The sequence below is a fragment of the Gavia stellata genome, chromosome 15 (assembly GCF_030936135.1).
Source record: "Gavia stellata isolate bGavSte3 chromosome 15, bGavSte3.hap2, whole genome shotgun sequence".
NCBI lineage: Eukaryota > Metazoa > Chordata > Aves > Gaviiformes > Gaviidae > Gavia > Gavia stellata.
Genome location: NC_082608.1, coordinates 4,259,906 through 4,287,413, shown reverse-complemented (window position 1 = coordinate 4,287,413; position 27,508 = coordinate 4,259,906). Strand labels below are relative to the sequence as shown.

Below are 27,508 nucleotides of genomic sequence, written 5' to 3'. Positions count from 1 at the left end.
GAAGGGAAAGAGACAGAGGAAAGAATTTCTGTAAGAGGAAACATCTAGGAATACCCAGGAGAAAGCTCAGCTTTAGGGGTGTTTCAGTTCTGTTTAACACTAAATGAAAACTCCAAGATACACGTATCTCTGCAACTGTCTTAGAAGAAAAGAGAAAGTGCATCTGGATTTGTGTATACATGCATGCACATGTGTGTGCCTGCTTGGATGGATACATGTATGCTAGTCAGCACGTCCTCCAGTCCACAAGTACCTGAGCACTGTGAGCTGAACAGTGCAGAACTGCTTTTCTTGTTTGAAGTCCCACTAAAAGAGTAAATTCTACTGAGGGACATGCAGAGCTAGATTCCCAGCAGACTGAAATTGGTTGATGGAGCCCTAACGAATTACACCATGTGTTATCCAGCCCACTGAACATACCCATGGATGGCGTTTTTTATTCAATGCTAAAAAGATATTAGTTCTAAAGACTGTTAAGTAATGTTTGTTTCAGTTACCTTCTATAATCAGATCTTCTTTCCCCCAAGGTCTGCCATTTAATTTGTTCTTTATCAGTACAGATCTTGAAACAGTATGGGGTGATTCTAATTCCTCTTCCACAGTAAGTATTTTATCTACTATTGCAGCAGATACTGTCTGCACAACAGACCACGTTAAAGCCTGTAGACTTCATCGAGGAGACAGAATCACAGAATCATAGAATCATTAAGGTTGGAAAAGACTTATAAGATCATCAAGTCCAACCATCAACCCAACACCACCACGCCCACTAAACCATGTCCCGAAAAAGTATGTCCACACTGCTTAGCACTAAGTCTGTGTCTCCTCAGAGCCTCACACAATGCCTTTCTGATTCTGAGATACAGCTATCAAAAAATGTTTGTGGCTTTTTAGTTCAAAATACCTGCAACAGCCTGTCACAGTGCCACTTGCATAGCATGATACTGAGGTTGTATGTTGCATAGCCAAGGCACAAAGACCTTTGAGGGTATATGGCTTACCAGGATAACGCTGGAAGACTGTCCCAGGTGGAGAAAGACAAACTTCATGTGACTTGCATTACACTTTTTGGCTACACTGGTCCCTGGAGAGAGCATGCTGTCAGCTGCGCCCAGATTTCCTCTTGGAAGACATTAGTCAGCATTGCTTCAGGAGGGAAGCAGAGACTGAACTGGCATTAGGGCACCATGGCCTAGAAAGAAAGAAAGAAAGAAAGAAAGAAAGAAGCTAAACCAACACTGGAAACACATTGGTTCTCATCCCCATTTTGCACAAGTAGTTCACATTTAATATCACAGAAGGAAAGAGGAAAAACAGAATGGTACTTTGCATGAAGAAGTTTTGTAGCTAGCCCCTGAGGAAAGGTGGTTGTTTTTCTAACAAGCAGTTATCAGATGTTGCCCTAACTTTTCTGTGCAGCAGTCCTACACGGCTGTGGCCACGAGATGGCGGATTTTTGTCAAATGCTCGCAGGGAGCTATTCAAACGCAGAGCAGGTTTTCAGCTTCTATCAAAAAATGCCTTTGTGAGTGTGTTTTGTACAGGTAAGACAAACAGCCCTAATCAGAAGAATTAAATAAGGAAATGCTAAAAAGGGCAACTTCTTTTAGCTTCTGGCTCAGCTAGGAATTACTGACAGAAGATTTAAAAAAAAATGTTTGCAAGGATTTCATATTCTGCAGTATATGATTTTGTCTACCCCACATTTTATAGAATTGATATATACTGGAATTACTTTGAAATTACTACAGCTTTATTAAAATCATTATGATAAGAAGATATGTTGGAGTATATTTTTACAAATGCCAGGAAGAGAGAGTAAACTGTCCCAAAGGCAGTTATGATGGGCAAAGATCTTAGCCCAATTTAAACTGTATATGTAATTTATATTAAAAACTATCAAACTGTGTCTGTTTATATGAGAGAAGAATCCCTGTCTTACACTACGGAAATGTTTACTGGGTTTTCATGTATCACTAATCTGATTCACCTGGATTGTATATGGAAGTTACACCTGCTCCAGAGCCACTACTCTTAGTTTCTAGGCAGAATCAATATAGGGTAAAGCTCTTCAGGGAAAGCATACATCTGTCCAGTGACATGCAGAACTAAAGCTGTAGCTTCAACCTAGAAAAATAATTAGCAGCAAGCTAATGCTACTCTTCCCTCAATGCCTGTCTCTAGCACCACATGCACCTTCTGATGAAGGAAAGATATTGAGGTGATTCCAGACATTAGTTTCGCAAAAGCTTGATGGTGTTTTGTGTTAGTGGACCATTGATCAAGGTTCCTTTACCATAGATTCACAGATTAAAAAGGAATAGTTACTCAAAAGAGACGCTGAGCTCAATTTAGACAAAAGAATTACATGTGATCGCACCTTCACTTCTGATCATTAGAACTTTTCTTGCACTGTGTTTGTATCTTGGTGCCTGCGATATTAAGACTTTTTGATGGTGCTATGGCTAATTGGCCTTAGAAGAGTAAAATATTTATAATCAATATCATTGTTTTTAAGAAACATACAAGTCACCAGAAACATTCTTCTACATAATAAAAGCATCAAGCCTGTAAAGTCAGATGTTTTAGTATTTCCCAGTTCTAGAGGTAAGATCACTATCACCATTCGATAAGGACAAATGCAGTGTTTCTTAGAACTCTGTATTGTAAATGACAAGTAATTGTTCAGAAATGGATCTAAGTGTTATCGCAAATCACAGTGTGAGTCACAGGGTCAGGCTAGTGACAAAACAGCAGAGACTACATGGGGATTTACAAATACTACGTGTTAGACACAAATCAATCCTTCCTGCCCACCCAGTAGCACTGGTCAATCCTCCTAGGGAGCAGTATTTCCAGACTGGGTACTTCAAGAAAGGCGTGGACTCCCTGGAGAAAGGCTAGAGGAAAGCATTAAGAATGACTGGATATCTAGAAACTACGACCTGGGAGAGAAAACCTGAAAACACTAGATTGTTTAGTCTAGTGAAGGCTTGAGAAAATCGTAACACTATACAAGTGTGCAAAAAAGTAGCTGCAAAGAGGAAAGCGAACTGTTCTTATGTCTACCAGGAATGGATATAAATTGTAATGAGAAAGACTCTGCTCTGATACAGAAAAAAATGTTTCATGATATTACTAGAGAAGTGCTGGAATGGATCAGCTAGGGAAGTCATGGGGTTTTCAGAACAAGTACAATCATCTGTCAAGAACGATGGAGGTAGAATTGCTCTTTCTCCTCTGGAGTTCCCCTCAGCCTTTCTGTGACAATTGTGCTGATCTGGTTCATACACAGCTCTCGGGTGTTTCAGAGCACAGCGCTGGTGTCAAGGACTGGCAATCACAGGGATACCCTGGAAACCAGCCAAGGGAAATCCTACACTCCGCAAGCTTCCATTAAACACAGGCTTCAGATAGCCCAAATATATCATTATGATTACTCCTTAAAGACCTGGAGTTGCAAACCACAAATAATAATTTTATAATAATTAAGTTTTTTTAATTCTGATGATATCTTTGTGGAAGCAGTCACGTCAAACTAGGAACTGAACTATCAGACATTTATAATTATGTTTGTTACAGCAATGTAAACAGTCCTGCAACTTACAGACTGATGTTGTGTTAGGAAGTACCAGTATTTTTGCGTGAAGGACAGATATGAGAAAGGAAAAAGCACCATAACAAAACAAAGCGCCTGAACCAATGTCATGTAAGAGGCCAGGAGCCAGCGATCTTAGACCAGCGTTCTCTGTGCAGAGAGCGACGGGTGGCTCACCCCCACCGTTGTAGCGGATTACCGTGAGAACCTAAAAGCACGTTTCCTAAATATGGTCAGGCTGAAACTTCCTTTTGGGTTGAAACCAGAAGCAGCGGCGTTTGCGTTCGAAGGCGCACGACTGGCAGAAGGCGCTGGAGAACGGTGCATTTTACAGCACTCCTCAGCCCCGACCGACCCCGCGCCTGGCCTGCGGCCTGCCCGCCTGAGGCGGCCCTCGGCCCGCGGCCCGCCCTGCAGAGCAGCTCGGCCCACCCGGCCAGGGCAGGCTGCGGGAGGAGATCCCAGGTGAACCCAGCACGCCAAGAAAGGCTGTGGCGGATCTCTACACCTCACCTACTCAGGACCAGAATCTCCAAATCAGCCTTCTGCAGGGGTGGGAATGCATCCTTCCCCTAGAAACTACTTCAGTTCTATGCCATGACCGCGTTTGCCTCTTTTCTCTCAGATAACAGACGGCGTTGATCCTGAGTAGTCAGTGCTTATCAACAACGCAACTACGGTATCACACAGCAAACACCGCCTCAGCGACCGGCGACGCAGTGTTTGTAGGAGGCGTACATGACTATGGCCAGCGCAGAGGGAGCGCGGAGGCACCGCGGAGGGGGAGGCGAGGGCGCGCCGGGCTCCCGGGGCCGCCTGGCTACCGCAGCGGGCAGGAACGCCCCGCGCCTCCCTCGGGTTGCCGCCTGGCAGCTCCCGCCTCAGCACCGTCTCCTCAGGAGACGCGCGGCCGAGCCGGCCCAGCGCCGCCTGCAGCAGGGGGGCGGCCAAGGGCAGCGCGGCCCGCCCTCACCTGCCCCGAGGCGGCCTGCCCCGAGGCGGGGCTCCCCGCGGTGGGCAGGGCCGGCTGAGGCGGGCCGGGCCGCGCCGCCGCGGCCCCCCCCCGGCTCCGCCGGCGGCCCATGCGCAATCGCCCCGGGTGGCGGCGCGCGGCGGGAGCATGGCGCAGCGGGTGCTGCCGCTGCCCAGGCAGCAGTCCTTCTCCCCGCCCACGGTCCCCAACCCCTTCGTCTACCCGGGGCGCCTGAGCGCCAGCGACAAGCTGCGGGTAAGGCTGGCGGCGCGGGCCGGAGCGGGCGCCGGGGCGCGCCGGGGCCGGGCGGGGGCTGCCCGGTGTCCGGATGCGCATCAGCGCGGCCGGGAGCCCGGCCGGCAGGGCGGCGGGGCAGGCTGTCAGCCCAGCTGCGCGGCGCCGGGCGCGGTTCTCTGCCGGCTCGTCTAACCCAGCGTTACGTTCGCCGCTCTCTGAGCCGAGGGGTTGTCACCAATGCGGTGTGAAGGTCAATGGTGGTTTTAAAAAGACCCCCTTCCGAGGGGAGGGTGCGACTGTGTGGGTGAGTGCGGTTTAAAACTGCCGCTGCCCCCGCCGAAACCGCTCTCCCGCCTGACAGGAGCACGGGCGCTGCTGGGGCCCACCCCGCAGCCCGGCCCCGCCGCAGCACCGCCCGTACGCCCCAGTGCCCGGCAGTGAAGGGACAGGAGCAAACCTGACACCCGGTTAAACTTCTACAGCTCTTATCTTTTCCAGGAAAAGGCATCTGGTAAGAATACTTCCTTCCCAAGTACGGCATAGTTTGCTTCCTGATCTACTCTAGTGATGGAGAGCAGAAAATGAATAGGTTATGTAAATGGTCAAAGCAAAGATGCAAAAGGTGTTCAGCGTAAAAAAGTTAGGTCTTGGAAATGAAGTTCTTCAAGCCATCGCTCCTCAGAGTCCACAAACTGCATGCTTGCTCTACGCACACACAGGCTTATCGACTTCAAACACAAGATTTGCAACAAGCTTTTGAAAAGATTTGCACGGTCATTACGGGTAACGCATTCCTCCTAGGGCAAACTGGAGTCCTGTTTGACTCCGTTTGCATCCTGCTTCAATCGCAAGAATGAAATACCGTCCATCTATCCATCATGTCAGATGCCTCGCGATGATAACTTCTCTCTGATATGATAAGCTAAAATAGAAAGTAACTTTTTACAGAAATCCTGTTTCAGACACTTAACTCACTTTAGGCTGATTTTAAGCCTGGGTTGGGGGGGGATTAATCTCTTGGTTCCATACTGCATTGTGGACAACAAAAAAGGTATCCCCAGTTCCACTGGGTTACCGACTGGTGTCACTGGCTGAATTGAATTAGGCTGCTGAGCTGAACGTTGTCTCAGTACAGCTTGTGTACAAGCGCCTGCAAGACTTACAGGGTACTTTTACAATTAAGAAAGCAAACGGTATTTATGGGCTTTGATTTTTAAAAACATTCTTTTAAAAAATTGAGCTGATGAACCAAATATGAACTGACATCTCACTGAGGACCATGAGCACATCACTTTGTAGGTGACCTTGCAGCATTTTCTGCTGATTGTTATAAATATCTGAGGCTGATGTGCAACTAAGAGTTTTGTGTTTCATATAGCTCTTCCTCAAGTTATAAACAATGTTTGCCCTGAAGGTAGCTGGGTGGAGGAAATGTGAGAAACCTGGAAAACAATTTCAAATCATTTTATCCCCTATGTTTTACTAGCAGCCTGAAACACATTTCAAGTGCATCTGAATCAGTAGCTGTAGGCATGAACCCCAAGGTAAAGATTTCAGTTTCTTAATGAGGTTCCAGAACCGGACAGCTTTCTTTGGAGGCTGTTCTTTGTAGAGGATGCACAGACTACTTTCAAAAGCTTCAATGTTAAGCTACAAATACCATTTCATCTCTAACAAATATATCCTACTTTTTTGCTTCAGGAGGAAGAGATGAAAAACATGGTATGTCTTAAAGCAAGATACGCTCCATACATAACTCTACAACATACCTGGAAGGAAAAGCAGCTGGCTGGTTCAGGGCCCAGTGCTAGTGAGCTTTGAAGCAAAATTGCAGTAGTCACAGGACTTGAAAGCAGAAAGACACAAGAGAGACAACCTTTTTGTATTGTGCGTTGCTCCTTTCTGTTCTTTTTCCCCTACAGTCATGGAGACAAGGATACTTCCTACTGTCTACTTTATCCTGTAAACGTCTGTTCCTCTCTTGCCCAGCACTGCATATCAGACCAGCTCGGAATCAGGGCCTTACCAGAGCGTGTTACTCTAAATTTCAAAAAAGGGAAACGTCCTTTCTCTTTCCATTTAAATCAAGTGTAGAGTATCTCCATTCTTGCCTGTTAAAGGATTGTTTTGTTATATTCCCCCTAGTCTATACTATTCCTTTAGCATACACTGATAAAAATAGATACAATTTCAAAACCCTCTCCGGGAGGCCAAAGCTGGACTTTCATATGTTGGCGAACTCCTTGAATGTAAAGGCTGCTGTCGCCTGATGAATGAAGCTCGAAAGTGAGACAGGCTAGCTGTTTGCTTTGTTTCATTCAGCCTCAAATATAAAAATAGGCTGTAGCCTGACTGAAAAGTGGGGTAGATTTTACAATTTTTTGCCAATCCTTGTATTGCTAATAGTTTAACAGCCAATGAGATTTTTGTCTTTCTTCAAAATATGCAAAACAAGGATCAGTTGTGCTGTGCTAAACATTTGTATGTGCCAAACGAGTTTAAAACAGTTGCTCAAATACTTCTGGTTTCCACCCTCTGACTGAAGCTGGCTGCAATTCATTGTTGGGATTTTTTTGTTTTTTAGATTTAGTTCTGTTCATTCTGATTGCTCACTTCCCCTCTTAGCTTCTGAACTGCACTGCAAAGCATAAACACTGGTTAAGTCATGACTAGATTTTCCTTTATTCAAAAGAGATGCTCAGACGATTTATGTAATGGTGAACTATGTAATGGCACAACCAGCATGCTAAAAGCAAGATTATTTTTAACCCTGTGCACGGAAGTAAGCAGCTAGACTGCCTGGCAGAGAGCTGTGTCAGGCTCTGAATGCTCATGGAAGACCCCGTCTTGCTGTGCATGTACTGCTTTGGGAGACAGTCCATCTGCTCACAGCTTCAGATGTCAGGGGAGTTCAGTTGGAGTTGGGCTTCGTTCTAGTCCCCAGCCTGCTCTTCTGCTGCTTCCTAGATAACTTGTCAGCAGCTGAAGTTGCACAAAATTTCAAACTGGGTTCTGTGGCTTTCTGATAGACCTGCTTTTCCCCTTCCTCGGTTCCTGACATCAGTGACAAGCATAATCCCATGTATTGCTTCAGGGTCCATCAGTTGTGGGAGCGTGACCTGGACAGCAAGGACTACTGCAGGTGGCTGCAACAACTGCAGTGCCAGGCTATGCAGTTGTTGCAGATAGCTTAAATAGAAAGTACACAGGTGATTCCAAATGCAGGAGAAGGTTCTTTGGATGATTCAGAATAATTCTGTCTTCGTGATTACTGTATACAGAAGCTGGAGTGGCTCTGATCCTACTTAGTAGTTACTAAACTTTGAACCTGTATTTTCTTCTGTATATTTTTCTCCTATACTTTTCTAGCCTACCTTGACCCTTCTCTTCTCTGTCCTTTTCTTACCCTACTCTGCAGCTGATGGAGCAGAAATCAACTCTGCCTCATTACATAGTGACCTAGAAAGCCAATAGCTTGCATCAGCAAATCAGTACCACCTGCGCATCTGCCTAAAATAGATTAATGAATTTATTAAAGTTTTGAGGAAGGGATTGTTTTGCTTTTGCTATTGCATCCTTTATTTTTCATTGTAGGTCAGTGCATAAATATTCTTCTTTTTTTTCATAAAGAAAAAAGTTATTTTAAGTCATAACACACTGATTTATGCTTATGCTGCCCATTCTGTGTAACTGAACGCAGCTGAAACGTTGAACTGGGACTATAGATCATAGTATAACAGGACACATGGAGAAAAAAAGACACATCTGATTTTGGGAGACAAGCAAGCAGTCTTGGTTGGTTTAACTTGCCACCTGACATTTTCAGATTCGCCACGATGGGCACCAAAGAGAGTGGGAGCAATAGATCTCCAGGGCCAAACCCAGCTACTGAATCCATTTCTGTGATCCAGAGCAATCCTCTTCCTGTTGTCCATGAAGTTACAGTTAAAATTCCATAGCTAGTTATATACAAATTTTATATAAAAAACCATTGTACGCTTCAAGAAGGAAATAGTCATACCTGAATGTTCAGATCTCCTGGAGACATGTTATGTGGCAGTGCTTACAGAACATCAGCAGCAACACCACGTACCTGCTTCTCATCCTTATCCTAATTTACACTGTGTATCCACTATCATGTTTGGTCTGTAGTCACTGTGCCTTTTGTAATGCAGAACTGAGTCCTGAAGGCCCAACATTCCTGTTAATCCTCGTCAGTATCACAGGGTTTAGAGCCAGAGGCCAGAGCCTCTCCTGAATATTGATGAGAGGACAGTAAGAGGATGTTATGTGGAGATGGAAGGAATTTGGTGGGGAGGGAAAGGACCATGTTGATTAAAGAACAGTTAGAACCAACCTACTATATTAAAGAATTGGATAAATAATACTCAAAGATGCTTATATTCCAAATGTACTACAAACTTTTGTTTCTTTCTGAAGAAAAGAGATAAATTAAAATCCATTGCGTTGCTTAATAATCATAGCTCAAGTATGTAAGTTGCAAACTACTTTGTAAAACTTACTTATTATTAAAAGTCTTGCTTTTCCTGTACAGTAAGTAGTCATTGCTAAAGAGCTGAATAGAAGGACTGATTTTGAGAGAGGAACACTGTTGTTCAGCTGTCGATTTTCTTAAAAAAAAATAGTAAAGGATAAAAAATAGTAAGCTCGCAACCATAAGCATAACTCTTCTTTAATAACTTCTGCCATACTTCTGAACCAGTGGAGCTGTCAGTCTGTGACCACTAATGCATTCTCATACTAAGTTTTGAGGGACTTTTAGAAACCACCCAAATAAAAAAAAATATTCACTATTACAGTTCTGGCTGGGTGTGTATTGTTTTGTGCATATGTATGTGCACAGAGCTGATCCTCACCAGCAAGTGGTAGCTGAGCTGGATTAGGTGCCCAAAGGAGTTGAACCGTTTACTAGTTTACCAGGAATGCTAGGCTATGACTTCCGCATGCTAACGCAGCTCACCTGCCTCCCAGACCTGAGCTTGCTCAATCTGCATAGTGCTGTGTTGCGCCATAAAGGCCAACCTTCAGGATATAGTTTCTAACCTAATGTACTGGGGTAAAATAATTAAGACTCTTCCTGCCCTGCCCAGTCCCACAGCTGCCTGTTAACAACTGTGTGCCAATACACCTGTTTCCTGGAGCTGTGCGTGAAAAAATGCAAGCTAAACATTCCTTAGGGAGGGCTGGGGGTGATATTTGAGGATTATTTGCAACCAGGGCATATTAGTGTTTCTCCTTCACCCCACTCCTTTGACAAATGCATGTGAAGAAGTGGTGAACCGCAGTGTTGGCTTGGATCTCTTTTATACCAGTTTTACTACCTAGTTTGGCTGTCTGTGAGCATAGCAGAACTCTCTCAATAGTTTCTTTTGCTTCAAGTTAAAGCAAGCTAATAACAGTTTCCTGATTGCAGGGAGGAAAGGGAACTAAGGTTTCTCAATTTATTCTGAAAAATTCAAGGAGGTCCTAGCACAGAGGTTAATATCCAAGATGCTTCAAACAGAAGGCAACAAGTTAATCTTCATAATCAGAAGGGTTCTGCTGTATGTTTACTGTGGGTGGTGAGCAAACCACTTCCAAAGGCAATGAGCCAAGAGCTGCTACAGCAGCTTCAACAGCACTGTAAAGTCTGAACCTTTGCCTTAAACCACAGGTTCAGTTTTACTGAAACTCCATTTTGCTTTAGTCCCAAGTAGGGGAAATGAAGTTGTGTTGCATGTGCACTACTGCAAGCAGTAGTAGTGAGGATCGCTTGCAGCAACAGTGTGACTCAACACAAGATTTGCCATTTTGAAAGGGCAAGAGTACATTTTAGTCATCTTAGCAATCCCACTTGGCTACCAGACAGGCAGCGAGTTACAGAAGGCTCTGTAGTGGGGATATCTGTCAGCTGGGCAGACTCATCTGAGCTGGTTGTATGCTGCAGACCAAGTCTAAGTATAAACTAAAGCCAGCAAACTCTGTTTACCCTTTCTGTCTAACAACATCCAAGCCAAAAACTCAAATACTCGGATGTTCCAGTTCTACCTGAAATGGGAACCCAAAGTGAAAACGAAATGCTGTGAATGACTGACTTCCCCATATGAACACTAGAATCATTAATGCTTTCCTTACTAAATCACATAGCAGTAATGTTAGTATTTTAAAGTCCATGTAACTACACAGATATCAGTGTCATTCCTGGTGATACCATTTCTTAAGATTTTTCCCCTCTTTTTTTCTAGACTGTTCTTCAGGGGATTATTTTGCTACCCCTCCGTGCCATATGCATTGCATTCCTTTTACTGCTAGCATGGCTGTTTGCATCAATTGCAACTTTCCGTCACCATGGAAAAGGATCTGTGCCGCTTAAAGGATGGAGAAGGTAAAAAGTGACCAATATTTGTGAAAGAAAATTCTTTGCTTTTTTTTTTTTAATAACACAAAGCCAGGGTCTAAAGCATTTTTTTTCCTCTCACTTCTTTCCTCCTTTTGATTAAAGAGGAGTCCTCAGTGAAATCTTAGTTTTACACATCTAGGCGAAGCAACTTTTTTGATGAGTGTGTTTTACAACAATAGTGGAACTTTTTAAATAGGTAGATTTTCAATTGTCTTGAGGCTAAAACAAATCTGTATGAAAATCTTTATAGACTGTTTGTAAGCCAGGACTTATTTTAGTAATGATACTATAGGAATATTTGAGAAAAGAAACTCATTAAGAAAAGTGTTTGTTAATACTACGTAGGCTGAGTTTCTGTGTAGCCTTTGCCATTCCTACTATGCTATAATTTACGACAAAATTAGCTTTGACAGCTCCTCTCTTAGCTATGTTGCCTTTGAAGGAGTATTTTACCGCTGCCTCTGTGGGTTCTGGGTTTCAGTTGCTCAGCTTCTGACCTCAGAGTAATGAAGTTCCCTTTTAGTTGCAATGCACTGCAGCTGCACGCAGGAGGAGAAGACATGGGAACTGAATTCTAACAAGGCCGAGAGATTACGGAGAGTCCCATGAAGGGAATATGTCCCCTACTGAGGGAAGGTGTTCCAGTACGGGAACGTTGTCATTTAATCTTACTTGATAAAACTGATAGTAAAAGAACAGTATCAGAGTTAAATAAGTTACAAAAAGGACACTGAATCTGCTAATTACTGACCTTCCCCTCACAACAGTGTTATGCTACAATGCTGTAAGATATGGCAACAGAAATAGCGTACCTGGGAGGAGGGTTTAATAAGGTGTTGTACATTGCCTTATCTTTAAAAGTATAATCAGCTTCAACATGAAAAGGTGATGTACCCTTCCCTACTTCTACTTCTTCCCCTTTAGCCCTATGCTCTCCCGGTGAGTAGTATTGCTACCCTGTGCCTGGCCCCTGTGCTGGTGAGAACTATGAAATCTTTCATGGGCTTCTGTTTTAAAGTACAAAAGAAATACTAACTGCAAGATGGATGATGTTTTTGTGTTTCTGTTTACAAGGAGGATGATCCAGACAACCCTCTCATGCCTAACTCGTACCTTGTTCTTCGTAATGGGTTTCCAAGTTAAAGTAAAAGGGAAAATAGCAAGTCTACTGGAAGCCCCAATCTTTGTTGCAGCTCCTCATTCAAGCTTTTTTGATGCCATTATTTCTGCCCTAACTGGAATGCCATCAATAGTGACTAGAGCAGAGAACCTGTCCACTCCGGTATTTGGCAGTAAGTATTTATGAAAAAATAAAATGTTAGAAGTCAGCAATTTGACATAAGGCCAAAAATCTGATCTCTGAAAGTGACTTGGGGGCAGACTTTTTTAAATCCTTAGGTTCCAAAGATATTGACAGATTATTTCCAGTGAAAACTCTGGGACAAGTTATCTTTCTGAATTGGTCAAAATGTCTAAAAGTATGCTGTTTCTTTTCAGATATGAAATATAATATCACTTCAAATTTGCTTTATACTGAAAGCATGTTTCGTAACTGCTCAGGCTAGAGGCTTTCTCTTAAAATTCTCCCAGTAGGTAGCTTGAGAAATCTGTTCGACTGCTGTCTTTTAACAGTGTGGCCCACAAATGTAGAACACAGATTAGTGAAGGTTATTTCAAAACAGACCCAAACTACAGCAGTCTGGAAAATACCCTATTTAGAAGTTTAAACTTGCAGGCACTGTTACAGATATTTTTTAATGGGAGTGAAACTGGGAAAGAATAAAAGAGAAGTTACTCAAAAAGGAAATGCAGAGAATGGAAAAGATCAGATGACTCATGCTTCTATTATTTTCTCCTCCTTTTGGCACAAAAAGAATTTCCGTTTGCATTATTAGTAGAATCAGCTGTAGACTTTCTGCTGGCTGTATGTCTCTTACCTCTATAGGACTCTTAAAAGAATAAGCCAACGGTAACCCAAAACTAAACTCAGCAAGCAGGCAACACAGAAAAGTTTCTCTGTAGGAAATAAACTAACTGATAATGTATTGACCTGATTATATATTGATAATATATTGAAGCACAGGAGCGGGACATAGAAGATAATTCTTCCCCAAGTTTCTCATCACATCTTAATAGGTCGACACATTCTGATGTAGACTTCTGGCAAAATGAGGTTTTGGGGTTTTTTTGTAATTTACAAAAGCTGCATATGCTTTGTAACTGAAAGGGGACATCTTACTTCTTCAGCATGGGTTCAAACTACTTGTTGATTGCAGTCTGCATGAGTTAGGCCGGAGTGTGGCCCATGAGCAGAGACCCGATCAGGTCTTTTCCTTAGAATTGTGTGGAAATGCTCAGTGAAAGGTAAGAGCAATATTAGCAGAATGTGTTTGGGTGAATTTGGCAAGTTTATACCTACTGTAAAGCTCCTCAGCTGGCAGTGTAGATATATCTTCTGTGTCTTACTTCCCATTTTGCAGAATGAGGACAATAATAATACTCTTATCTATTTAGTCTGAAAGCTGTTTGTGCAGAGTCTGTCTCCTAGCATGAGAGTAAAAAGTTTTTTGCTACAAGGGAGCCTTGAACCCATGTGTTTTCTAATCCCTAGCATAAGACATTTTTTTTTTCTCTCTTTCACAGCAATTTTAAGCTCCCTTCAGCCTGTGTCAGTTTCTCGTCAAGACCCTGATTCACGAAAGAATACAGTCACCGAGATAACTAAACGGGCATTATCAAGAGGCCAGTGGCCACAGGTAATAAATATGCTACTACTATTCTGTCATGTATTCATGTTCCATATTCACTGTGCATCATAATATCACAAGTGCCCAGCTGAACAGGATTCTGTTGATGTACGAAGATGAAGTCAGCTCTCAGGTATGACTGGTTTAGGAAAGGAAGACAAGAGGCTGGTGCCCAAACAGTTTTGTCATGACAAATGGGTCAGTTAAAATCCAGCCACTACCAATCGCTGTTCCAAAATGCAGATGCTCATGGCTTTCTCTTTTCCCTATTTAGGTCTTAACATGCTGTCTTCAGTGTAGCAGATAACTTGGATTGGCATATGTGAATCAGTATTCTCAAGCTAGCTCATGTGTGAGAAGCTGTTGCAGAGCTGTGGTCACCACAGTTCAGGGGTGAGCAGTTGATATGAGTAACCCAGGCTGTCCAAGCTCCAGCATGAACAGTACTTAAGCTTAAAACATCAGTTTCACGTGTGAAGAATAGCTGCGGTGAAACTCCATTCAATCTTTAGGTTAATAATGCAGTAAAAACAAGACTTCTAGATTGGTCTGAATTGTGTTAAGATTTTAACATGGAAGCAATAGTTACTGATTCAGCACACTGTTTCCCATGGTCATTGCTCAGCAGCAAGCTGCTGTTGTGCTTCTAGGCCTTGGATGGCTTTCCATCCTGAAGAGCTAATGGAGCAGGGGTTGAGCTAATGGAGCAGGTATTGCTCCGGAGGGAGAAAAATGTTGAGGCAGCAACTCTGCTGCTCTTAGGACAGGCAGAGGGCTGAGATGGAAATCCCATCCTTTGCAAGGAGTAAAACCTGGAACAGTTGTGACTCTACTAACATCTCATTTGGCAGTGCCTCTCTGCTTTCCTCTGTTGCATTGACTCTGGTCTCATGTTGCCTTCAGATACTACGAATACAGTATCATTGCCATACTTGTTGGACAAATACAGTCAGTGATATAAGACCTTTGTCCAAAGATATCCTGTGTGGATTTGTGTATAAACTCATGCTTTGTGTTTCGAATTACTTCTTGACTTGTTTTCTTAGGGGTTAGTTTACTTAAAATAAAAATTCAAAAGAAGTGACTGGTTCAGTAGCTAAAGTCACAAGATCTCTTTAGTTATAGGTGGATACCTCCTAAATGACTGAGAAAAATTAACTTTTCCTTCACTTTTGTTCCAGTGAATGGCTCTTAAGGAAAATTAAAAGAGGCAAGTGAAAATACAGACTTCAGTAGTAGGTATCTCTATGACAGCGAGACCTGAATGCACTCCTCTACTTTCTGAATAGTCTCTAGAAACAAAGAACATTCAAGTAGGGAAGACCAACACTTGCCGCTTTTTTTGAAATGGCATTATTTAGACATTTCATGCATCATTTTTACTTAGCAAGCACCTTACAAAAAGCTTTTTAGTTAGTATTTAGGCTACTTTGATTTGACTCATAAATGCATTTTTCTAAGCTGACATATTTTGAGATCCTCCATTATTTTTTTCAATTTGTCAGTTATATGGTGGATTTTAAATATGCACATATCAAACCTAGGAAGGCTTTTTTTGTAATAATGTGCTTACAGACTACACTGATGCTTATGATTTGCTAACCTGTTATAGATGAAGTGATTCCAACAAAGCCCTGGTAGACCTAATCTCTGCTGAAAACAGCATGGGAAAGAAAGGGGAATTGGCTTTACACCAATTCTGCACTTGGAATAAAAACTAGACGTATGTTATGGCATAAATAATCTATGAGTCAAGTAATCTGGGAATCTCCAAGACCGAGTCAGCAGTACTACTTGGAGTGTCACTGGGAGATTCCTAGTCCTGTGCCCTGGCCACACCTTCCTCCTACCTTTTTTTTTTTTTTTTTTTTTTTTGAGAAAATTGACCACAAGATGATGTCTGTTGTATCCTCTTCAGAGTGCCTGGGCTGCATTCTCTCAGCACAACAGAAAAGAAGGAGTAGCTGGATTCCCTGTTCCCTCCGCCTAAACCCAAAACACAACAGGCTGGGCAGCACTTGTGCTTATTAATAGTATGAGGTCCTGATTAGTGCTTCTCCTAACCCTGTACCAAAACAAAGGGGAAGGAGGGAATGATTACTTACCCTTTGGTCAGTCACTAGTATGTTTTCTGGGGCTTATGACATATGCTAAGCAGAAATATACCCATTTTTGTGACCATAGCACAAGTGAACAATTTCTGGTTACAGAATGTATAGTCAAAGACTAACTGTAAATCAGTATGTGCAGCTGTCTCTATCATACCTTAGAACAGCCTGTGTCCCTTGGGTGTGACATAATGATGCCCTCTTTCATTTAGCCTTGACCTGTTCATTCGGACTGAAGCGGGAGCACACCTTGAACACTCCTTTGATCCAGACCAGTTCTTGTGCTGAGGTTTTTTTGGAATGCTGCTTGTGATCCTATAGTGATAGGAGAAACACAAAGCTTCCTTGTATTCCATAGGGGGCTGGATTCAGTTTGTCACATTGCAGCTCACTGCACATCTAATCTAGTATCTTTCAGACACTAATCCAGAAACCTTCTGGGTATTTGGTGTGTCTGAGTCATTCAGGTTCAGAGGCTAGGTAGTGGTGTGTAATGCCTTCAGAGCTCTGCATCACGGATGCACATGCTCTCTCTGCCTTTTGCTGCTACTCCTCAAGCTGTGATCTTCTCATCACAGCTAGCATCTCGACTCATGTTGATAGCATCTGTGCGTGTAAAGGCTCAAGTACCTTATGCATTTCACGTCAACCCAGGCTCTTGATGTTTATACACCCAGCAGTTCAATAAGGAGCTGCCGGCAGAGGAACAATTCTCATATCGTTACCAACACTAAACATTTCAAGTGAAACACTGAAAGCCTTTTGTACCATATGTCTGAACTGATAAAGGCCTTTCCTCAGAACTCCTCTCTTACAAAAGCATTTGTTTCCAAATCAAGATGGATCAGGTTAACACGTTAATATTACTGTAAGTATCCTTCACTTACTTGTTCATTTCCTTTTGAAATAAGTAATGATATTCTTGTGGTGCAGTGTAACATGTCACAGAGCTTGCATAAAAAGTCAGCCTTTATGTAACTGATGCTGAATTATAATCTTTTTATGGAATGTGTGTATATATGTATGTATTTCTCTTTAAATCCAAGATACTGATTTTCCCAGAGGGCACCTGCACAAACCGATCTTGCCTGATCACATTTAAACAAGGTGAGAGATTTTGCTGCATCATTGTTGGAAAATAATGTGTGAAATATTAATTTGGTAGTTCTAGTAAGGCCTATACTTCTGCAGGTACATCATCCACAACAGCACTGTAGTAGTGTCTTACATCATTAAAGTTTCAGTGGCACTAAACCCACTCTTTTGTACTAGTCAGTTTACTTTTCTGATTTTTGGTATTTTGTAGGATGCAAAATACCTATCATGTATATGGTTAGCTGGTTGGGTTTTTTCCTGGGTACAGTTTTCATCTAATTTATTTACCCAGAAACTTGACTGTGATTATTATGAGATGAACTACCAAAATACATGCTACTTACAATGTTCTTTTAGCTCAACTTACAGTTGTGCCACCTTACATTCCTGTAAATTTTGCCATGCAAGGCTTAGCAACCAAGTTATGAAATCTCTTTGCCTAGTGCTTAGCAAGGTAGGCCAATAGATATTTAACACAGAAAGGTACTTGATGGCATCCCTGATCATTAGATTGTTGTACTGCACTTCAGTTAAAGCCATGTTGCTCTCCTTTCTTAGTGTGGTACAGTGTCTTGGGTAGCAAAGTGACAAAACCAGCACTACATGATCAAATCCATATCACTTATGATGATCAGAACAGAGGAGGGTTCAGGAAATGCTCAACAGCCTTGTGAGCATCTAATCCTTTGAAATGAATGCAAATCAATGGGCAGATAATACACAGAAAATGAGTTTGAACAGTCCAGGAATCTTAGGCAGCTTTCTCCTTGAAAGGGAGACTAGCCCTTTTCTGTTCTGACATCTTGCTAGTTGCGCTGCTGATTTTAAATAAAAAACAAAACCAAAAAACTGGCCCCCTCAACCCCCCAAAAAAAGCAAAAAAAAAAAAAACCCAAAAAGAATACTTCTCATTCTTCTCGCCTTTTTAAAAATTTCTCCTTCCAGATACCAAGTCTTACATGAATAACTTAAAACTCCCAACTGCTGTATTAAGCTCAGTCTTAACAATCAATTCTAATTTGTGGTTGCAGGTGCCTTCATTCCGCGAGTCCCTGTACAACCTGTGTTGCTCCGATACCCCAACAGACTGGTAAGCAGAACATTCTTCTATCACTAGCTAATCATACAGAAGTCAAAATCCTGACTTAAGTGGTACCCACGATAAATATTTTGTATTGTCACTGAAGAATCTATTGTCCTGAGCTTTAGCATTGGAGAGCTCCTGGAAGCAGCTGGGCTTCCCAGGTGTCACCATGGTGTAGTTGCTATTCTGATTGTGAAAAACTTACTACTGGGCTGCTTAGCTATAGTTAAAGTAAGAGGGAGCACGGGGAAGTATTGCAGCGGAAGTTAGAAACTTCCTGCAAAGCCACAGAGCCTGTACTTCAAAGTCTAAAATGTACACAACTTCCCTGCTAGTCAGAAGTTTTTGTTTAAGCTCAAAATACTCTTACTGCAAAGGGGCTTTGCAAAGTTTCTGAACAAAAGCAGAGCTAAGCCATGCAGTACCTCCAACACCCCCTCCTTCAGGCACCTCAGGAGGGCCACTTTGCAGATGGTTCTTTTCATGCAACTTTCCCTTGTTTTGCTGAGTAAACGTTTACACTTTCTGCCAAGTATAGGGGTACAGACCTATGGGTCTGCTTCAGTGCCAGGTGTAATGCTGGGACATGAGTCTAGCAACTTGTTAACTTGTCTTTAATTATCTGGTCAGCCAGCAAATCCAGAAAAGACCAAACATTTCATTCCTAATGGTTTTTAAGATGAAAAACAAGTCATTGTTATTGTTGTTGCTATTTACAAAGATTCCTTTGTGAAGTCCTTTTACAGATCAATTTCAAAACTGAAGCGAACCACTAAAGGGGATTGTGATCGCATTTCACTGATAGGATTTAAGGATCTGCAGTATATATTGCAAAAATTACATATAAGAAGTAATAAACATAGAATAAGAAAAAAAAGCAAAGAAAAAGCATGATAGATTAGCTATGCAGAAATGTCCTTAAAAACTAAATCAAACATTTTTATGAAGGTGCCTTTCTAAAGGGACTGGTGAAGTCCTCTGAAAAAGTCTTACTAGATTCTTTTTTTTCCTAATTCTGTTGTTTGGATCAGAATGAATGATTTAAAATATCTAAGTAACTATATAAAATTCTGTTCCCAATTGTTGATATTATCAAATTCCTGCCATGCTTATTTCCAAATTTTTAAGGCAAGGAAGCCTAGTCGCCTTGACACCTTTATTTATTTTCACTACGGGACGATAAAACCGTCATCTGCTTTTACTAAACTTGTGCTTGTTTTATATTGTAACTTATCTGCTCTCTAACTTTCATCTGGTTTTGTCACACATTTCTGTGTTTTATTTTTTTCCTTAGGATACTGTGACCTGGACATGGCAGGGCTATTCATTGTAAGTTTCTTAATCTGACTGAAAATTACATACAGAATTTTTTTTCCCCATTGCTAAACAGTCTGCCAAACAGATTCAGCTAAGCCAAGACACATGTTCTTCTAGATCTGTTTTTATGAGGGGGAAATACTTGGGGATAATGCTGTCATGCAGTAGATTTCATATCTGAATGGCTAGAGAAAGGGTTTGCAAATGGGGAAGCATTATTTCAGTGCTGCCACCATTTTGTTTAATTTTCTCCTATGTTTTGCACGTTACACTAGAGCAAAAGAAAGATTTGAAATTCTTTTTCTTTGGGGAACAATCATAGTCATCAAAACCCATAGATGTTTACCCTCTGTTCATTCATTCCCCCATCTCATTTGAAGAGTCATATGAGAGTAAATGATGAAGATGGGCAAAACCAGTATTAATTTTCCCCATCTTTCCCCATTCTAACATCTACGATTCTTCTTTAGATTTTTATTTTTGCCTGACTCAACCAAAGCAGTTGTTCTGAGATCCCAGTGAAGAGGCTATATATATAGTATCCAACATTGAAATAATGAAAAATATTTCAATAAACCATTTAGGCAATGGGTCTGTGTTTATTTCTCAACACAGGTGGCCTTCTAATATGCTAAAATATTTTATTAAAGTATTAAAGAACGTTTATAGCTGCACTGAAAATATGTCTGGAAAATACCTTTCACCTTAAAAAAATTCATTAAAATGTGGATTTGCAGAATCCGTATACCACATTTTCATGTGGAATATGTAGAGTATCTATGTACAGTAGTACTGATTTAGTGTCTAAAATTTTTAAGGCAACTAATTTTGAACTAATGGAGCAGATCATAAGTGCCTTTTACACTATCACTAGTTAATCCTAGCACCTGCACACTTGTAGAATGGACATTATGAAAGCTCACCTAGCTGGAAATGTCCAACTCATTTAGTTTCCCACAAATTTTTTGCTATTATTTTTACTGCTGTTACAGTTATCAGCATACTGAGAGTAATGAATATTGCAAATTCAGTAGCATGCTACAGATTTCCCCTATGAAGGATTTATGCTGGAAGATTGAAAAGGAGGTATATCTCCAGTTACGAGAGATGGTGTAGGAATAGGTGAAGAAAGAAATGAAATCAGAGGTATTCCTGTGGAAGGGAGGGGGCCGCCCATTCTCTAAAAACTGAGAACTGCTGTAAGCCTGGTAGCTGGATGATGAAAGCTCGAAACGAAACGTGTGAGAAGATGAAAGGAACAGCTTGGTAAAATCATGGGAAGAGAAGGGGTGGATGGTGTGGAATCTAGAGATTCTTAACAAAAGTAACTGGAACCAGGAGAAGAACATCCCCCATGCAAACCTGCAGATCACAAAATGCAGAATTGTCACATTCTTTGTAAAACTTCCTGGATATTGCAGCCAGGATGGGACAGTACCAGTCTCCTTCTCAGAAACCTCTTGATCCCGTTTCTGCTTTCACTTACTACTTCTTTCTTATTTTTGTGCCTTACTGGGAGGAAAGCCTAACACTGTGTGTTAGAAAATCAAGCGTTAAGAGTGGATTCCTGCAGAAAGTAGAAAGGATCCCTTAGTTCTTCTCTTGGCTTTTCCTTTTCTCTTTTTCATTTTGTCCAAAACAAGAACAGAACAGAGATTGCTTGAAGGCTTTCTATGGTAATTTACCTGGTTTAAAGTAAAGAGCAGATGTGCATTTCTGCTTAAAAATCACGGTGAAAAGAACAAGTCAGAAGTGATTATGCTTATCCTCTTTCGCAGTTTCTTCCTCTCCCTACCTGTTGATACTAAAATTTGTGACTTTTTCTAAAAGCACTGAAGGTCCTGAACATTCTGACACTTCATTAATACATTTGTGTAAACACTACTATAATTTGCAAAACGGCTAGCAAATACTAACAAATCCTTGCTTCAGTTCTGCAGAAGGAAGTTACTGGTCCCATTTTGCAGATGAGAGAATAAAAGATAAAGTAAAGCTACTTCTCAGAATCAAAGCTCTTAAAGCTTTAAAATCCAGTATGTATTCACCTCTTTAAAGATAAAGCAACATATATACATTTTGCTGGCTGAAGAACTGTATAGTATTGTTGGCAACAGACAAGTTGCCTGCCCAGTAAGCAAGCAGCAGGTATATGCAGAAGCCCTGCAGAAAAAATGTGGAAAGCAACATTTCAGGGAACTTCACCGCAAGGTGCTTAAAAACCTCACCCAATATTGGATGTGTTTTTGTCAATGCTTTAAAAAGTTTCATCTACTGATGTGCAAATGCTTCGTTTTTAAATAAGTAAAATGTATTTTTCTTTCTCGCCTCCAGAAAAGAGCTGTGTGTAATGACGCTGTGTCAGCTCTTCACAAGAGTAGAAGTTGAGGTAAGAATTGGAAATCTTTTTTATCCTAAGATTCAGCAACCAGGGAATTTATACTTCAATATAAATGCATTATTCACATTATTAGTCACTGTTAGTGAACAATAAAAAAAACCCTCTCAGAAACAAGAACAGAATCACGGGGAGTAATATATTTAGATATGTTGTCCATATCTATGTATCACTTAATCTGACGACTTCCTAAAAGAAAGCTGTCAGAAGTGCCTTTATTTTTAAAGCATTGTAAAATCATTGCTAATTATCACCACATGCATTTTACAGCTGTTAAAACTAAGAATTATAATACATTCTGCTAAATGTAACAACTTCTCTCTTTTTTCCCACCTTCTCATTTCCCTGCTCCCTTCAAAGTATCCTCGTCTTCCTCACCATCTTCCCAGACTGAATTCTACAAGGTTTCTGCAACTAAGAGCTTACTTAAGGACTCTAGTACTTGCACTGGGGAGAAAGCTGAGCCTTGTATAATGAACTGGTTCCCTTGATCATTTAAATCAGCTGCACAGCACAAAGACAGATGAATGACAACTGAAACAACATGCACGCTTCATAATATCAGTACACTTACTCTTAGCTGCTCCTGTCAAAGAGTCAACATTCAAAACACAGTAGTGAAGAGCCAGATAACTGAGGTGCGATCAGTTTGTTTAAGTGTTGTACTTCACATTTCTTACCAGACCACAGAGGATTGTCAGTGTGGACTAAGCTGGCTTAGAAACCTGAGGAATGGGAGAAATTCAGACAGGTTTTGCTGCTTATTTGCAAAACATAGAATTCAGCAAAGTTGTGCAAAGCTTTGTGAATACAAGCAGTGTTGCTACTACTAACAATTAGCAATATGATCGTTGTTGTGAAGCAATGAAATTCATTTTAAGGGAGCACCTTCTTACTGTATAGTACATGCAGTAGGCACATATTTAGAGAGGGTGTACTGAAGAGCTAATTCTCCTAATGATTTTGTACAGAAGGACATAGCTATGTAATTTATATACGTGGGAGCAAGAAATAGTTAATGTAGCCCTTCCAGTAGAAGCTTTGATTTTCCCCTACTTCAGAACAGAACTCAAACTTGCCTGTTAGAAAATAAATTTCATGTTCCAAAAGATGAAGCTGAAACATGAAAAAATACGCAGCTTTCACAGCAGCACGTGTCCGCAAGTGGAACTTATCTTAGCATCAATGTGAAAGTCCTTCCATTTCCAAAAAGAGAAGGGGCAGATTTGCCTGGGGAAGGAGGCAATGAGACTACTTTTAGGAGTGGACATTTCTGTTGCTGTCCCATACTGTGAGCAAGTACCCTCTCCACTCCCATCACTCTTGCGCTGCCTCTACCTGCTGTGCGTGAACAGTGACGTACTCCTGTAGTCCAACGGAGTATGTGTGTATGCATGTCTAGCTGTATTCTAACAAACAGTGGATATTGAAGATTTAACAGTGAACCGGGCAGTGAGTTTTAGGGCTGCAAAAGATACAGCATTTGGCAAATTCTATAAGAAGAGAGACTAGGTCAAAAGCAGATGAGAGAAGTATTTCTGCTACTGAAAGAGCTATGAAGAATTTTTCTGACAGGACTGCAATTTGACAGGGAAGGTATACTTACTAGTATTCACCAGATAAGCAGGTGGGTGGGTGTGAGATCATGCATGCCACCTCAGGAGACCAAGAAACCAAATTCTTCATCTCCAGCTGTGGTTTCTGGCAAACTGGTTTTATAAATAATTGTAGGTGGGTTTTCTGAACGGGGTGGAGGTGTTGTTTAACCTACCAGAAATTTAGGTTGCTGTCTGAGCAAGACCACAGCCTCAAATGATATAATGACCATGACGCATGTTTGCATAGATAAAGTTCTCAGAGTTATGACTTCATCTCACCCAGGGATGACACGGTTCTCTGTGTCTGTACAGTGTGCCTTTGCTTCCTCAATTTAAGAGTTACGTGACTTCTGAAGGGGACTTGTAATAAGCAGGGACATATGTCAGACTTGATCAGAGCTGGCAACTGCTTACACAAGGAATGCAATCTCAAACCTTCATGTGAACAGCTGGATCCCTGCTGTCCTTATAGGGGAGAAAACTTTTAGCTATAAACTAATTATAGTTATGGCTATTTGACAGATAACCAATTCCATAAACTGACTGGTTTTAATCATAAAAGAGGCAGCATTCCTTCAAAACAAACATAAAAAGGCTGTTCAGGATGGGCTGCATTTATATGGGACAGTTACTGCGATTTTAGTGCATCACCACCAACTGCAATATAACTGAAGAAACATATTGACACATAATTAGCAACTCTGTCTTCCAATGAACCATGAGCAACACCTTATACTTACTCTAGAATTACTGTATTTTAGGATTTAAGGGCAAGATTGCAGGGTGGGGAGTAGCAGAACTGAGATAAATGATAACCATAACTGAAAAAAGGCATGGTAAACAGAGCTGCAAGTGAACACTGTAAACTGAAGTAGAAAGAACAAAATACTCATCCACGTACACTACTTTGCAACCAAACAGATGCTGATTCATGCCACGTTAGGTAGTAATTCATCTGTAGTACGTTTTTAGCGTAATGCTACTTCAACTTTTTAGACATTAACATTGAATAAATCCTCAACAGTAAACATCTTGCCATTTAGATATGTGGGGTGTTTTCTAGGTTTGGGAGGAGAGGGGGTTGTTTTGTTGAGCTTTTTTACTCTCTGCTTGTAATTCTAAAATTTTACAGTATTTGTGTCCGGTTAGTGCTCTACTTACAATTTAGAACTAAGATTCCTTAACATTTTTATCATGGAGGAAAAACTTACAGGAAACTTATAAGTCACATGCTGACAGATACAATTAATAGGTACGAGGTGGGACTGCAGTGTGTGTTTAAAAACATTATAAATCTTACATACACTATTCCAGTATATAACAGCACTTACAAAGGATCTTTGAAAAGTATACAGTAGTTCAGACTCACATTCTTTCCAATGTAGCATTTAATTTTCTAAATAAGTATGCATTTATCATACTTTCCTTCTTTGGGGGTTTGATTTTTCATATTGAAGCAGCTTCTACCAACCTTTAAGAGGCAGGTTTGGACTAAGTCTTGTGTGGCTAGGGCAGAGGAGCCCGAGTGGTTTCTAAGGCGGTTGAGACCTCTAGTGTCCAGTTCCTTCATTGCGTGGCTGATTTCTTTTCTCCTGTTTTTCCCCCATTCCAAACAACAACAAGAAATTGTCCATGTTGCTAATGAAGTGGTGACTATTGCATTGATCGGATAACTCATCTCTTTCAGTTTCTGCCTGTTCATGTTCCTACTGAGGAAGAGAAGAATGATCCCATTCTTTTTGCCAACAGAGTCCGGCAAACCATGGCAACGTATGTAATCAGTCATGAATAAAATCTTTGAGAACTTTTCTTTTATATCCAGCAATTCCATATATATCCTAGCCATAAAGTACAATTTAGTCAAGTCCCAGGTGCTACATATAGGAATTGCTCTAGATTTTCACTAAAAGGTGTCAAATTCCTATACTAAAACACCCTCATTGTTTTTACATGGAGCATAAAGAAGGTTGTCTTACATTGGAACATAGTATGTTCAATTCATGGAAAGCTGCAATAAATTGCTCCCTGATTTACTTGGCAAGAATAAGCAGGTGGTTTGTTCTCCAAGGTTACTGGGTTGCGTTTACAAGAATTAAATCTTAAAACATCATGACGCTGCCATAATGTAGTTTTACAGTTTCACAAAATGGTATGTATTGCTTTATCCTACTTGCAGCGGTGCAAGAATGAATTATCATTTGGTTTTGTATATTAGCATTAAGCCAAACTGAGACAGAGAAAGGAAACAGTCAACTAAAAGTAGTTTTAATATAAGAAATTGATTTTTCTTTTTCCTTAATTTTGTTTCAGTGCTTTGAATGTGCCAGTCACTGATCACACTTTTGAAGATTGCAGACTGATGATTTCAGCAGGACAGCTGACTTTACCCATGGAAGCTGGGCTGGTGGAGTTCACCAAAATTAGCAAGAAACTCAAGTAAGGGAAGTTTAGCTGTTGGTAGCCTAATTACTGCAGTGCGGCAGGTGTTGATGGCCATCTACAAAAGGATAAATTACCTGACAACTGACTTGGCCATGTGTAAAATAGTGTACTCGTGTATGTAACTTACATACATAAACTGTATGGAAATCAGAGATGAGGAAAATCCCAGTAAGAACTAATCCCAAGTAATTTTTGTGGGCAGTGTTACAAGAGGAAAAATGCATTTTTCTAATCTTTTATCGATTTATCTCACCAAAAGGTGAGGCAGGTAGAACAGTACCTATTTTAGGCACTTGATGGTAATCTTGGTGCCCAATTTAAATTGCTTTTGTGGACATGCACAGGCAGTGTGTGGTAGGAAGTAAAAAACCTTCTTTCCAGCCTGAGACTTCAGCCAGTGGCTTACTGTTCTTAGTTGTACTGTGCAGCCATGTTTCCCTAGTGGTGCCGACTTTTTCTGTCTGGATACAGTGGAATTTGAGGACAGAACCACTTAATCGTACAGTAACTCTATGGAATAACCTGGCCTGCCTGTGGTCAAAAATGAAGTATGTGTGCAGTGAATCTTTACTTACTACATATGTGCTATATATCCATTGATAGAACTCAGTCTGGAACAATCTTCAGTAGTTACATAGCAATCCTAATTATTCTTAGTGAGGTGCAGTGGTGTTTTTCTGTGGAGAGATCAGATACTTTTCAGGCTGTAGCGATACTAGCGTTTGGGTAGAGAGTTAGCTAATAGAGCTAAGATCTATTCCCTTCTGTTAAGGAAATAGTCACCCTAGAGCATGATGCAGCAAAATAATGCTGCACCTGAATTTATGGTAATGAAAAGCTCTCTGCTAGTCTAGCCTAATAACTGGACAGATGAATCTAGGTTTGGGAGGTTACTCTAAGGAAGTCTGATATACCCAAGCACAGAACTGCCTGCTTTTAATATTAATAACCAGGGGGCACAGTCCTTAATTGCTGATTTCATATGAAATATCAGGTTGGAAGTACAGCATTTGTAATGCTGTAGAGACATGCTCAGTTTGGCTGTTTTTCGTCTTTGAACACTGTAATAACTCCTACTGAAATTCCATCTGTCCAAAATCTGCTGTATAGAAATATCTCCTCTCCCTCATGTTTCCATAGCCTAAAATGGAATCATGTCAGAGAGCAGTTGGATACCTTTGCTGCTATTGCAAGTGCTTCCAAAGGGGGAAGAATTGGAATTGAGGAGTTTGCAGAGTACTTGAAGCTGCCTATTTCAGATGTCCTCAAAGAGCTGTTTCTACTCTTTGACAGGGTGAGTAGTTGGTTAACTGACTTGTTAACAATGTTTTGTTAAAAATCACACCCCAAAAGGATATTTAATTCATTATGTCCAGCTTAGCAAATGCTTCTTGGTTAGCAATTCCTGTTGGCAAGATAGGCGAGTCTTACAGTTTCCTTCTTAAGTTTCAATGGAAAAAGGTTGGTCAGTTTGTAGCTTGTGACATGACAGCCATCTCTTGGACCAAGTTGCT

General features: G+C 41.1%; 1 protein-coding gene across 1 annotated transcript in view; it reads left to right on the top strand.

Annotated features, from left to right (window-relative positions):
• The first annotated feature begins 4,718 nt into the window (after positions 1 to 4,718).
• The window catches only part of LPCAT2 (lysophosphatidylcholine acyltransferase 2), a 32,294-nt gene continuing 9,504 nt past the window's right edge, over positions 4,719 to 27,508 (top strand). Inside the window, exons 1-11 of the mRNA XM_059824848.1 lie at positions 4,719 to 4,826; positions 11,054 to 11,193; positions 12,283 to 12,500; positions 13,852 to 13,964; positions 17,110 to 17,170; positions 18,190 to 18,248; positions 19,537 to 19,571; positions 21,891 to 21,945; positions 25,240 to 25,322; positions 25,863 to 25,988; positions 27,135 to 27,288. Coding sequence (XP_059680831.1) covers positions 4,719 to 4,826; positions 11,054 to 11,193; positions 12,283 to 12,500; positions 13,852 to 13,964; positions 17,110 to 17,170; positions 18,190 to 18,248; positions 19,537 to 19,571; positions 21,891 to 21,945; positions 25,240 to 25,322; positions 25,863 to 25,988; positions 27,135 to 27,288 — 1,152 coding nt within the window. The remainder of the gene's footprint in view (positions 4,827 to 11,053; positions 11,194 to 12,282; positions 12,501 to 13,851; positions 13,965 to 17,109; positions 17,171 to 18,189; positions 18,249 to 19,536; positions 19,572 to 21,890; positions 21,946 to 25,239; positions 25,323 to 25,862; positions 25,989 to 27,134; positions 27,289 to 27,508) is intronic.